General features: G+C 42.2%; 1 protein-coding gene across 1 annotated transcript in view; it reads left to right on the top strand.

The window, feature by feature from the left end:
* Positions 1-14216, top strand: part of rc3h2 (ring finger and CCCH-type domains 2) — a 149842-nt gene that overhangs the window by 109654 nt on the left and 25972 nt on the right. The window contains exons 14-16 of the mRNA XM_070863243.1: positions 2564-2768; positions 8597-8693; positions 10096-10177. Coding sequence (XP_070719344.1) covers positions 2564-2768; positions 8597-8693; positions 10096-10177 — 384 coding nt within the window. The remainder of the gene's footprint in view (positions 1-2563; positions 2769-8596; positions 8694-10095; positions 10178-14216) is intronic.

Genomic DNA, 14216 nt, shown 5'->3' with positions numbered 1-14216 from the left:
AGAGTGAGGCCGACATTGGTCATTACTTGACCTTTCAAAAATTGCTTACACTGGAGGTACAGGCTGAAGTTATATTTGGAAAGTGCAGCTGGGTGGTGTATAGCAGCTGTGGGGCTTGTAGAGAATTTTGTATGAAAAACAAGATTGGTGGGGGTGGGTTAAGCATGTCATGTAGCATCTGTTGGCATTTACAATATTTTTTTTTCTTCTGTGAGATCCGTGGAAAAAGCCCATGCTGGTTTTCAGCTGTAGAACGATTAAGATATGCTCTGTTTATTGTTGAAAATATTTAAGTCTCTGTTTAACATAATTAGTAATGAGTTACCTTTATCTTTTGCTAAATCATGCCCTTCATCACTAAGAAAACACAATGCCAACATTGTGTGGGTTTCAATATTCACTATTGGATCAGATGATAGTTAAGATTACATTTGCATTATGTCCGATCCTGAAAATAGCTTATGATACATTTGAAAGCTGAATTTCATTTTATATTTTTTTTTGATTTACCACCACAGAAAAGGTATCTCAATACTGGCGGATTTATTTTTAAAATCTAAACAGTCGACATGTTTTCATGCAGTACAAGACCAGTATGAACATGTACAGGTTGAACCTCTCTTATCCAATACCCTCGGGACTTGGCCTGTGCCGGATAAGGGATTTTGCTGGACGAGGGGAGGCCACGTTAAATTGGATGGTACAGGTTCTGAGCAAGGGGATATCGAGGCTGGCTGGCTTGGGGTTGGGAGTGCGGCAGAGAGATCATGTGTGGGGGGGCGGGGGTCGGTGGATCGTGGAGTCAGGCCAGCGATTGTGGGAGTCGGCAGCGGGGAAGCACTTCAATTTGTTCATGTCGGAGTTCTGCACATGCGCCACCCAGTGGCCGGAAATGGTGCCGCATAAGGGAGGTTCAACCTGTATTATGAAATTGAGAATTTTGTTTGTTCTACATTCTCCAGCTAATACAGCAGGAAAGGGGCCTGCTCCCAGGGGTCTGCCTGTGCTGCTCGATGACTAGTCACAAGGAGATGGTTAGGAGTTTCTTAGAAACTTTTTCCATTGTTGCTTTCCTTGTGGATTTATCTTCCACTCAAAATGGCCTCCTCGAGGAGTGATTATTAACTCACCTTATGGAAAATTGCAGGTGTGCACCTGCTTCCTATCACTCTGGCATCTGAGATTCATAGAACCATAGGAATTTATAGCATAGAAGGCCAGTTAGCCCATTACACCTGCATCAGCTGTCTGAAAAATCTATCCAGTTAGTTTCATTCATCTTTTAATTATCTGGAATTGGTACAAAAATAGTATTCTATATTTTGGGGGTAAGATTTGCTGGCATGCTGAGAAATCTTTGGATTGACTGTAATATTAGAAGGAATAACATTTTAATTCTCACAAAAATAAAATGAAGATTCAGCATAAATGATGGAATAACCCAGCCTCTCCCACCACAAGAAGTGATGGTAGAGTTTATCCACCCAGTCCTCCAAAAAAAGATAGCAAGGGCAGAAGAGAATTGTAATGATGGGAAAATATTGTAACATAGATGGACATGATTTAGGAATTAAGAGGAAAATGTGGAGCTGTAGCACTGCAATGGAATACCTGAGGCAGAAAGTTTTGACATTTGTTGTTCCAATAATCAACACCAATTTTCCATTAACATTTTGCACAAGTAATAAAAACACAAAATGCTGAAAATAGGCAGGCAGTATCTGTGGAGAGAAACATTGGGGTAGAATTTGACCAGTACAGATTTCTGACGCACGCACCAGAGGTGCGCTACTTTTGTCTGCCTCGAAGTGCTCCAAAAACACAGTCTCTCTCTCTCTCTCTCTCTCTCTCCACAGATGTTGCCTGACCGGCTGAGTATTTCCAGCATTTTCTGTTTTTATTTCAGGTTTCCAGCATCCACAGTATTTTGCTTTAATATTATGCACAAGTATTTTATTTGATGGCATAAAGTGGATTTTTTTCATTCTCTCAGCCCTCATTGTAATAACATGAAAGGGGATGGGTGCTTCATTACCATTTGGTGCAGAGCGTTTCATTGCTCTATTTAAATAGGACTTGTTGATGATCATGCAATTTTGCCCCCTGGAGTTGGTCATACTCCCTTCCCAAAGAGTCCACCAGATTTATCCTCAAGGGAAATCTAAGGTAATGGCTTTATAGAAATTGAATAGTCCTATCATAGAGTGTCTAATCCAGATGGCAAACTGAATAAAATGATAGGTGCCCAGTCAATGCACAATAATTTATTTGTAATCTTTGTTTTATCTAGGTACCCAAATTATGTTTGTAATAGTGGTTAATTACCTGCACAGGAATCATTTGGTGTAAATCTTAGTGACGGAGGGGATAAACATCCAGGTTTCCCACCCCATGGCAAAATATACCCTGGTTTTATCCACAATGAAAGGATTTAAAATGTTGATTATAAATTAAAAGTTAAAGTTGAAAAAAGAATTTTTTTTAAAACTTGTGTGGTTGAAACCTATTTGTAGTTGGCTATTTCAGATGTTTAATTTTTCACAACATTCTTGGCTGTTTTCAGGACCTTAATGTGAAACGAAGGCTAAATATGTTTGACCCTCATCGAAGGGGAAAAGATGAAGATCCCATAATTCCATTTGGCGATGGACCGATCATCTCTAAGTGGGGTGCAATTTCTAGGTCTGCCCGCACAGGTTATCACAACACAGACCCAGTCCAGGCTACAGCTTCCCAAGGAAGTGCTACAAAGCCGATTAGTGTAACCGGTTGGTCTATTCTCTTTGTTCCATTATAAAAGGGATTGTCATTGTTTTATACAATTAAGTATATTCAGAAGGTTTTCAAATACTGTATAAATATAGAAACATAGAAAATAGATGCAGGAGTAGGCCATTTGGCCCTTTGAGCCTACATCACCATGGCTGATCATTCCCTCAGTACCCCTTTCCTGCTTTCTTTCCATACCCCTTGATCCCCATAGCCGTAAGGGCTATATCGAACTCCCTCTTGAATATATCCAATGAACTGGCATCAGCAACTCTCTGCGGCAGGGAATTCCACAGGTTAACAACTCTCTTGAGTGAAGAAGTTTCTCCTCATCTCAGTCCTAAATGGCCTACTTCTTATCCTAAGACTGTGTTCCCTGGTTCTGGACTTCCCCAACATCGGGAACATTCTACCCGCATCTAACCTGTCCTGTCCCGTCAGAATCTTGTATGTTTCTATGAGATCCCCTCTCATCCTTCTAAACTCCAATGCATAAAGGCCCAATTGATCCATCTCTCCTCATATGTCAGTCCTGCCATCCCGGGAATCAGTCTGGTGAACCTTCGCTGCACTCCCTCAATAGCAAGAACGTCCTTCATCAGATTAGGAGATCAAAACTGAACACAATATTCCAGGTGAGGCCTCACCAAGGCACTGTACAACTGCAATAAGACCTCCGTACTCCTATACTCAAATCCCCTAGCTATGAAGGCCAACATACCATTTGTCTTCTTTACCGCCTGCTGTACCTGTATGCCAACTTTCAATGACTGATGAACCATGACACCCAGATCTCGTTGCACCTCCCCTTTTCCTAATCTGCCGCCATTCAGATAATATTCTGGATAACCTCACATTTATCCACATTATACTGCATCTGCCATGCATTTGCCCACTCACCTAATCTGTCCAAGTCACCCTGCAGTCTCCTAGCGTCCCCCTCATAGCTCACACCGCCACCCAGTTTAGTGTCATCTGCAAACTTGGAGATATTACACTTAATTCCTTCATCCAAATCATTGATGTATATCATAAAGAGCTGGGGTCCCAGCACTGAGCCCTGTGGCACTCCACTAGTTACTGCCTGCCATTCTGAAAAGGACCCGTTTATCCCGACTCTCTGTTTCCTGTCTGCCAACCAGTTCTCTATCTACGTCAGTATATTACCCCCAATACCATGTGCTTTGATTTTGCACACTAATCTCTTGTGTGGGAACTTGTCAAAAGTCTTTTGAAAGTCCAAATACGCCACATCCACTGGTTCTCCCTTGTCCACTCCACTAGTTAGATCCTCAAAAAATTCCAGAAGATTTGTCAAGCATGATTTTCCCCATCATAAATCCATACTGACTTGGACCGATCCTGTCACTGCTTTCCAAATGCGCTGCTATTTCATCCTTAATGATTGATTCCAACATTTTCCCCACTACTGATGTCAGGCTAACCGGTCTATAATTACCCGCTTTCTCTCTCCCTCCCTTTTTAAAAAATGGTGTTACATTAGCTACCCTCCAGTCCATAGGAACTGATCCAGAGTCACTAGACTGTTGGAAAATGATCACCAATGCATCCACTATTTCTAGGGCTACTTCCTTAAGTACTCTGGGATGCAGACTATCAGGCCCCAGGGATTTATCGGCCTTCAATCCCATCAATTTCCCCAACATAATTTCCCGCCTAATAAGGATATCCTTCAGTTCCTCCTTCTCACTAGACCCTCAGTCCCCTATTACTTCCGGAAGCTTATTTGTGTCTTCCTTTGTGAAGACAGAACCAAAGTATTTGTTCAATTGGTCTGCCATTTCTTTGTTCTCCATTATAAATTCACCTGAATCCGACTGCAAGGGACCTATGTTTGTCTTCACTAATCTTTTTCTCTTCACATATCTATTGAAGCTTTCGCAGTCAGTTTTTATGTTCCCAGCAAGCTTCCTCTCATACTCTATTTTCCCCCTCCTAGGTAAACCCTTGTCCTCCTCTGCTGAATTATAAAATTCTCCCAGTCTTCAAGTTTGCTGCTTTTCTGGCCAATTTATGTGCCTCTTCCTTGGATTTAACACTATATCCTTAATTTCCCTTGTTAGCCACGGTTGAGCCACCTTCCCCGTTTTTTTTTACTCCAGACAGGGATGTACAATTGTTGAAGTTCATCCATGTGATCTTTAAATGTCTGCCATTGCCTATCCACCGTCAACCCTTTGAGTATCATTCGCCAGTCTATTCTCGCCAATTCACATCTCATACCATCAAAGTTAGCTTTCCTTAAGTTCAGGACCCTAGTCTCTGAATTAACTGTGTCACTCTCCCTCTTAATAAAGAATTCTACCATATTATGTTCACTCTTTCCCAAGGGGCCTCGCACAACAAGATTACTAATTAGTTCTTTCTCATTGCACATCACCTAGTCTAGGCTGGCCAGCCCTCTAGTTGGTTCCTCGACATATTGGTCTAGAAAACCTCCCTAATACACTCCAGGAAATCCTCCTCCACCGCATTACTACCGGTTTGGTTAGCCCAATCAATATGTGGATTAAAGTCACCCATGATAACTGCTGTAACTTTATTGCATGCATCCCTAATTTCTTGTTTGATGCTGTCCCCAACCTCACTACTACTGTTTGGCAGTCTGTACACAACTCCCACTAGCGTTTTCTGCCCTTTGGTATTCCGCAAGTTTTAGGATTAAAATGCAGCAATTATTTTTCTCTCCTCCTCCAACTTCATAGGTAGAACCCCTACTCAATGATTTTTAAAAGGTTATTTGTCTTCCTTCGTGAAGACAGAACCAAAGTAATTGTTCAATTGGTCTGCCATTTCTTTGTTCTCCATTATAAATTCACCTGAATCCGACTGCAAGGGACCTATGTTTGTCTTCACTAATCTTTTTCTCTTCACATATCTATAGAAGCTTTTGCAGTCAGTTTTTATGTTCCCAGCAAGCTTCTTCTCGTACTCTATTTTCCCCCTCTTAATTAAACCCTTTGTCCTCCTCTGCTGAATTCTAAATTTCTCCCAGTCCTCAGGTTTGTTGCTTTTTCTGGCCAATTTATATGCCTCTTCCTTGGATTTAACACTATCCTTAATTTCCCTTGTTAGCCACGGTTGAGCCACCTTCCCCGTTTTATTTTTGCTCCAGACAGGGATGTACAATTGCTGAAGTTCATTCATGTGATCTTTAAATGTTTGCCATTGCCTATCCACCGTCAACCCTTTAAGTATCATTTGCTAGTCTATTCTCACCAATTCACACCTCCAACCATCGAAGTTACCTTTCCTTAAGTTCAGGACCCTAGTTTCTGAATTAACTGTGTCACTCTCCATCTTAATAAAGAATTCTACCATGTTATGGTCACTTTTCCCCAAGGGGCCTCGCACAATATTATTGCTAACTTCTATTTAAATCAAACCTGGAGATAAAGGGGAAGGAAATGTAACAGTAAAGTAAAAATGATAACATTATTTGTATCACTCATACCTGTTTCTGAACTATAGGATGTCTCCATTGTAGTGTTAGAAATATGCAGTTTAAGGCTATCTCTATTCACTTTAATAATCAGGATCGACTGTAAACCAATCTGGTGGATATATTAAGAACATAAGAAATTGGAACAGGAGTAGGCCATACGGCCCCTTGAACCTGCTCCGCCATTTAATACGATCATGGCTGATCCGATCATGGACTCGTGTCCACTTCCCTGCCTGCTCTCCATAACTTCTTATTCCCTTATCGAATAAGAACATGTCTATCTCTGTCTTAAATTTATTCAATGACCCAGCTTCCACAGCTCTCTGAGGCAGCGAATTACAACCCTTGGAGAGAAGAAATTCCTCCTCATCTCAGTTTTAAATGGGCGGCCCCTTATTCTAAGATTATGCCCCCTAGTTTTAGTCTCCTCTATCAGTGGAAACATCCTCTGCATCCACCTTGCCAAGGCCCCTCATAATCTTTCACATTTCGATAAGATCACCTCTCATTCTTCTGAATTCCAATGAGTAGAGGCCAAACCTACTCAACCTTTCCTCATAAGTCAAACCCCTCATCTCCAGAATTAACCTTGTGAACCTTCTCTCTACTGCCTCCAAAGCAAGTATATCCTTTCGTAAATATGGAAATCAAAACTGTATGCAGTATTCCAGGTGTGGTCTCACCAATATCCTGTATAACTATAGCAAGACTTCCTTGCTTTTATACTCCATCCCCTTTGCAATAAAGGCCAAGATTCCATTGGCCTTCCTGATTGTGTTTAATCAGAGTTTAAGACGGAATATAACACATTAGTTATATACCAAAAACATACAACCGTAATACCCATCCTGATCGGACAAACTGCTGGCGCACATGAGCAGTTCTTTAGCTTGCTTTCTCTTCCTTTCGTCCAGAGCCTTCTTTGGTAAAGCATGGGATCATTCTCGAAGAGTGTTTGAACAGCCCAACCTCTGGTTCTTCCCTCCACTCTCTGTGCTAAACAGATCTCTAAGTGTTACTTTTATTCTCTTTTTAGGGGTGGGCCTGACCCTGGATATTGACAAGACCTTTTGACCTGTAGAGGTTCCCCCAGAAACTTAATATTCAATCAGACTTCTAGTTCTTTGTCTCAATTCTTGAAACAAAACCCGCCCTAAAGATGTCTTACAATTTGACCACAAGTCATTCTGTTCACACTAACCCAGGATTTCTTCCTGTGGAAATCTTACTCCTCCCTCTCGTCTCCTTTGATCCCATGAAGCCACACCAGAAAATTGCTCATTATCTCTTTTACGACTTAGCAACATGTTTATGTTCACTCTCCCAACTTCCATTCATTATCTTCGCCAGCAATTTTGTTAAGGTAACTTCAAACCCTACCCTTCACATTATACATAAAATATGTAAACAGGGTTCATGCCTTAACTTAAAAACAACAGATAATCGCTTAGCAACAGAGAGACTGTATATAGTACAAAGAACTATACCATCCATTTCTAAGCATTTCTCTGATTCGAATAGACCTTCCGTCTGCAGTTCAAAACACCGATTTAAACACAGCATTCGTAACAGGTTTATACATTTTTAGGCAGCCCTGATTTCTAACAGTAGCTTTGATCAGTTGTTTGAGAGAGTTATTTTTATAAGCATAACTCTTAATTTAGGCTGCAAGCAGATCCAGGGATTCCTATTGTCCCTGTGTTGGCTGCTTTCTTAAATGTTCAGCCCACATAATGTGCTAAAGCAATAACATTGTGGTTAAAAGCTACTCAAATGTCAGGTCTGTCTTTATTACTAGAATATTAACCCCAGACAACACAGATAATTACTAAAAATATACAATTCTAGGTTCCTATTATCCCTTCTATTATTTTTTATTTAACTTACTTTAAAAAAGATCATTTTTTCTTAAATGTTTTATCTTTTTTGATGCTGGCTCACATTGTCTATTTAATAGCAACTTGTATTAAACAATGCGTTAACTGATCAGCTTGCAGAACCCAATAGTATCTGGATGAATAAACTCATCTACAACACACTAATGATTACATGGAATCCTTTGGGTGACCAACCATGTAATGCAATATTTAAATTTAAGTTCTACATTGTTACTTGTATATTCTGTATGTTTTGGAAATTTCTTCCAAGATGGATTGAGATTAAAACAGAAAAATGTGTCTTTGGAAGCTTCATCTCTGATCTGAATGCATGAAAACTAGAGACAACGTAGTTTGGTGGTCATTTTTTTTTTTACCCTTAAAAGTTGTTTTTGATGAAGTATTGTGTTGAAAAGATCTAGCCTAAATCTCCTAAGTGAATTTGTTTCAAAACAAATTAGTGAAATATAAATGTTTTCCGCAGACTATAGTCCACATGTGAGTCATGCAGATTCTAGTAGTTGGAGTTCCCATGCCCTTTCCTATGGATCAAATTCTACCACTGGTCAATACCTAAACAGGTAATAACGAAATTTCATTCGTATTAATAATCTCTAATTACTTTGTGTTTAGTTATTTTAGATGTAATGACCTTGATAGAAAAATATATTGCAATGGAACCATTTTTGGCAAACTTCCTTGAAGAGCAAAATAAAGCAGTCGGCAGCTATTTAATTTTGAGTGTAACTGTTACTAAAAAAACGAAAGGTGCAACTGAGAACTTTATTATGAATTCTGAATGTCTGGGTTCTAAACTGTTACTATATATAAAAAAACAGTTGTATTCATAAAACTTGAAGTCACCAGAATAAGCTGCATATTGACATCTGTTCCAGATAGAAGTTTTTTCCATATTTATATGCTCAATCCTCTTTGCACTTGGATCTGTAATAGATAACCTATTCTAGTACTATCATTACTCTACCTGTATGCATATGGGGCTACCACAAATGATGAAATAATGGTGAGCATCTTTGTTTAGAGACACTGAAATACAGTAGTTTCAAAATGGAAAGCTGTAATCGGGATATTTTCCCTTTCTCTTTTTTTTTTCTCCTCCACCCACATAAATTTTGATGACTTCTTTGGAAATTATGGAGGAACACAACTGATGGTAAATTTGTACAAATCATTATAAAGCTTGCCATAATTTCTCCAAAAAAATGGTGTTTGTTATTTTACAAATCAAGGTGCATCTGACTGTTATTTTTAGCCCATATTTTTAGAGTTGCTTTTTATTGCCAATTTTATTATTTTTAACCTAATTCTGGAGAACGAGAGTTTATTGCACACAACAATCTCCGTATACAAGCACTCATCTGATCTTAACCACACCACATCACATTAATTAACTTACTTCAGCATGGTGATTTCCCTCTGCGACACTGTTCTTTCACAAATGGGCATGCTAAGTAATGTATAAATGTGAATTTACCCACCTTAATAACTTAGCACGCTATCAGAATTGGTTAAAGAATCAAGAATTCCTTCCTACATGGGTGACTTTCTTAAGGTTGTATTTCAAATATTTGTGCAGTTTATTGAAAAGATTTATTGATACACTAAGTATAATGGGACTTGACCCTGGCAACATCCATTCTACGCTACAATGAAGACAGAAATTCAATATTACAAAGGTATGTCTTCAAGGTTTTTTATTTATAGTTTTTCAAGGTTTTCTGGGAGCAGTCCCATCTTGTGTTGAGAAGGTGGGCAGGACACCTATTGCCAGACCTCTACTACACTTATTAGTCAGTAGGAATTGTGTGAGGGCCCTGCGGTGATTTTCCATGTGGAGAAGCCCCTGACTTTTATTCAGTGCCTCCCCCAAATGAATCCATTGCCCCTCCACTTGTGGTGCATTCAGCAGCTAATGAGTATTATCGATGACTTTGATTAACATTTGGTAACTTATTCTTGCAGGGACAGATTGCGAGTGATAGACCTGTCTGGTCATAGGAAACATTCTAATGGTGGAGATCAATTGAATATTGAATTGCAACAGGTGAGGACATGGTGACCGAGATCTTGAAATTCACATCATAAAACATCTCCCTGTAAAATCATTTCCAAAGATGCATTATAGAATCCCCAGTGCTCATGGGATCACTCCAAGTGAGATCACTTCCTAGAGGGAGATTCACGATAGGAGCCAGCATCCTTGTTCCACTTTGATAACCACATTCGGAATATAATACATTTCTGCAGGAATTTCCTATGAATCCCACCCTGCCCCCCAGACTATTGTAGTTTGTTTTGCTTTTGTATTCCTTCATTTTAATTGTAAATACAATTTAGACTATTTTACAATGCATGCACAATGTTATGCAAATTTACAGGTTCAGAAGTGAGTGAGTAGCATAACTGGCTCTTCCTTGGTGCACAGATTTTTTTTCCAGTGAACACTGTTTTGCTGTGCTAGAGCAGAGTATTGGCCCAAAATTTACTGGCAACGCGCACATTGTTATTAATCAGCCAGCAACTTGTGGCACAGAAGAGATACACCGTGAATTATGAATCACCACATGTTGCTGCCTGATTTGCGCTGATTTGGCTTCGGGAACCCGGGATCTCATCTTACCTTCACATAATTTTCATGAAGTTTCTGCATTTGCACATTAAACTCGCCACAGTAAGTTAAGTGTAGTAATTAATAGTGTAGGTGCCCTTTTAACGACATGATAATTGTTAATGACTGCCAATCGACCTCACTTGCCCAGAAAGTGAACAATTTAAAGTGTGGACTTTTATTCCTTCAGGTAATGAATTGTTGTTGGAGATTTTACAAATCTTAATTTTTTTTTAAATTCTTACTTTTCTTTTCTGTCTCTTTGTCCTCTCTCAATCCAATCTTTCTTTCCCTCTTTATTTCTCTTTTACTGTACCTGATTTGGCATTGATTTCACCCACTCGAATTCATTATTTCTCAATCCTTAAATCTAATTGGTTAAGGAGATACACTGGCTGTCCCGTTGTTCACCAAGTTCCCAGATACCCTGTTAGTCTTCCGCACAGTTATCAGCTCGCACTTCAAGAAAATTTTTGGGCAGAAATGTTCTGAGCTAATGGTTGCAGGTACATGTAAGGTCCTTACTCTACAGTATGAAACCACATGAGGCACATTCTGGGGACAAGGTCACTCTGTGACCTTAACTCTTTATTCACAGGACTCCAAAGACGATGACCCTGTGTGGGACCTCCCTTTTTATACCTGTGTGATCAGGTAAGGAGTGTCTCCCACAAGTTCACCCCTTGTGGTCAAGGTGTGCATCGAGGATGAGTGTATACAGTAATACAGCGGTATTACATTGTGGTTACATACATGAAATCACCTCCGCCCGCCCCCCCCGCAAAGTCTTATTGGGATCATAGGTTTAGTCTTTCAGGTGGTCTACGCTCCTTCGTGGAGCGCCGCAGTTGGGGCTCTGGTTGTTGGACACTGACGTGAGTGTCTGTCACCTGTGGTGATTCCGGCCTGTCCGGGCTGACCGCAGGGACTGTGCATTCTTCTGATTGCTCTTGTTGCTCGTTCACTGGTGGTGTTGGGAGCTCCATCTCATGGTCTTCAGGTTCCTCCGTGTCGATGCTGAACCTTTTTTTTTTACTTGGTCCAGATGCTTACGGCATATCTGACCATTTTTGAGTTTTACCACGATGACCCTATTCCCCTCTTTGTCAATTCCAGTGCCCTCAAGCCATTTGGGCCCCATGGCGTGATTGAGGACGAATACAGGATAATTTATTTCGATACATTGCCCCCTCGAATTACGGTCATGGTACTCATTTTGTGATTTGCGCTTGCCCTCAACTATGTCAGTCAGGACTGGGTGAATGTGGGACAACCGAGTTTTGCGTGTCCGTTTCATTAGGAGCTCTGCGGGCGGGACCCCCGTGAGCGAGTGCGGTCGGGATCTATAGGCTAGCAGGAGACGCGATAGGCGGCATTGTAGGGAGGGTTCTTGAATCCTGAGCATACCTTGCTTAATGATTTGGATCGCACGTTCCGCCTGGCCATTGTAGGCCTGCTTGAACAGCGCAGTCCTGACGTGGTTGATGCCATTGCCCGACATAAACTCTCGGAATTCGTAGCTTGTGAAACATGGGCCATTATCACTAACAAGGATGTCCGGCAAGCCATGGGTTGCAAAAGTCGCATGTAAGCTTTCCACGGTGGTGGATGACGTGCATGAATTCAGAATGATGCACTCGATCCATTTCGAGTACGAATCTACCACAATAAGGAACATCTTACCCATGAACGGGCCCGCATAGTCAACATGAATGCGTGACCATGGCCTGGTGGACAAGGGCCACGGGCTGAGCGGGGCCTCCCTGGGGGCATTACCCAGCTGGGCACACGTCGTGCACCTGCGAACACAGTGTTCCAGATCTGAATCAAGTCCAGGCCACCAAATGTGTGACCGGGCAATGGCCTTCATCAGCACAATGCCTGGGTGCTCGCTGTGGAGTTACCTGATGAATGCCTCCCTGCTCTTCTGGGGCATAACTATCCGCTTCCCCATAGTAGGCAGTCGGCTTGGATGGAGAGCTCATCTATCCCTCTGTGGAACGGTCTGACCACCTCAGGGCATGCTCCGTGTGCGGGATCCCAATCCCTAGTCAGGACACATTTCTTAATCAGGGATAGGATGGAATCTCTGTTTGTCCAGATTTTGATCTGGCGAGCTGTGATGGGGGAGCCTGTGCTATCAAAGGCATCGACAGCCATGACCATCTTGGCGCTTTGCTCCGCTGCCCCCCCGGTGGTGGCCAGTGGAAGCCTGCTGTGCGCATTAGCGCAATTTTCAGTGCCGGGCCGATGCTGAATGGAATAGTCATAAGCAGCCAGCGTGAGAGCCCATCGCTGTATGCGAGCAGATGCGTTGTCATTGATAGCCTTGCTGTCTGATAACAGGGATGTTAATGGCTTGTGGTCTGTCTTTAATTCAAACTTCCTACCAAAGAGGTGCTGATGCATTTTTTTTACACCATAGACAAATGCAAGCGCTTCCTTCTCGACCATCCCATATCCTCGTTCTGCTTGAGAGAGCGACCTGGAGGCACAAGCCACAGGTTGTAGTTGACCCTAAGCATTGCCCTGCTGCAACACCTCATAGGACGATGCATCACATGTCAGAACCAATTTTTTTACAGGGGTCGTACAGGTTCAACAACTTGTTTGAACAAAGTAGGTTTCGTGCCCGATCAAAAGCCCGTTCCTGACGGTCCCCCCAAAACCATTCACAACCCTTACACAGGAGCACGTGTAGCGGCTCCAACAACATGCTCAAGTTCGGCAGAAAGTTCCCGAAATAGTTCAACAGTCCCAGGAATGAACGCAACTCCGATGTGTTGCAGGGCCTGGGTGCCCGTCGCATCGCCTCTGTTTTGGATTCGGTGGGCCGAATCCCATCTGCAGCAATCCTCCTGGCCAGAAACTCAACCTCGGGAGCTAAGAACACACATTTAGACTTCTTGAGTCGTAGGCCTACCCGGTCCAGTCGGCGTAGCACCTCCTCCAGGTTGCGGAGATGTTCCTCGGTGTCTCGATCCATGATGAGGATGTTGTCCTGGAATACGATCGTTCCAGGAATGGATTTAAGCAGGCTTTCCATGTTTCGTTGAAAAATCGCGGTCGCTGATCGAATGCCAAATGGGCACCTGTTATAAACAAACAGTCCCTTGTGCGTGGTGATGGTGGTCAGTAGTTTAGATTCGTCGGCCAGTTCCCGGGTCATATAGGCTGAAGTGCGGCCCAACTTGGTGAACAGCTTACCGCCTGCCAGCATGGCAAAGAGGTCCTCCGCTCTCGGGAGCGGGTATTGATCTTGTAGGGACACCCGATTGATGGTGGCCTTGTAGTCGCCACAGATCCTGGCAGAGCCATCCGCTTTTAGGAAGGGAACGATGGGGCTCGCCCAGTCGCTGAATTCAGCAGGCGAGATGATGCCCTCTCTCAACAGTCGGTCTAATTCGCTCTCGATCTTTTCCCGCATCACATACGGCACCGCTCTGGCTTTGTGGTGCACTGGCCTGGCGTCCGG

Source organism: Pristiophorus japonicus, chromosome 20, assembly GCF_044704955.1.
Source record: "Pristiophorus japonicus isolate sPriJap1 chromosome 20, sPriJap1.hap1, whole genome shotgun sequence".
Classification (NCBI taxonomy): domain Eukaryota; kingdom Metazoa; phylum Chordata; class Chondrichthyes; family Pristiophoridae; genus Pristiophorus; species Pristiophorus japonicus.
The sequence above is the reverse complement of the archived record's forward strand: the minus strand, read 5'-3'. Positions and strand labels throughout refer to the sequence as shown.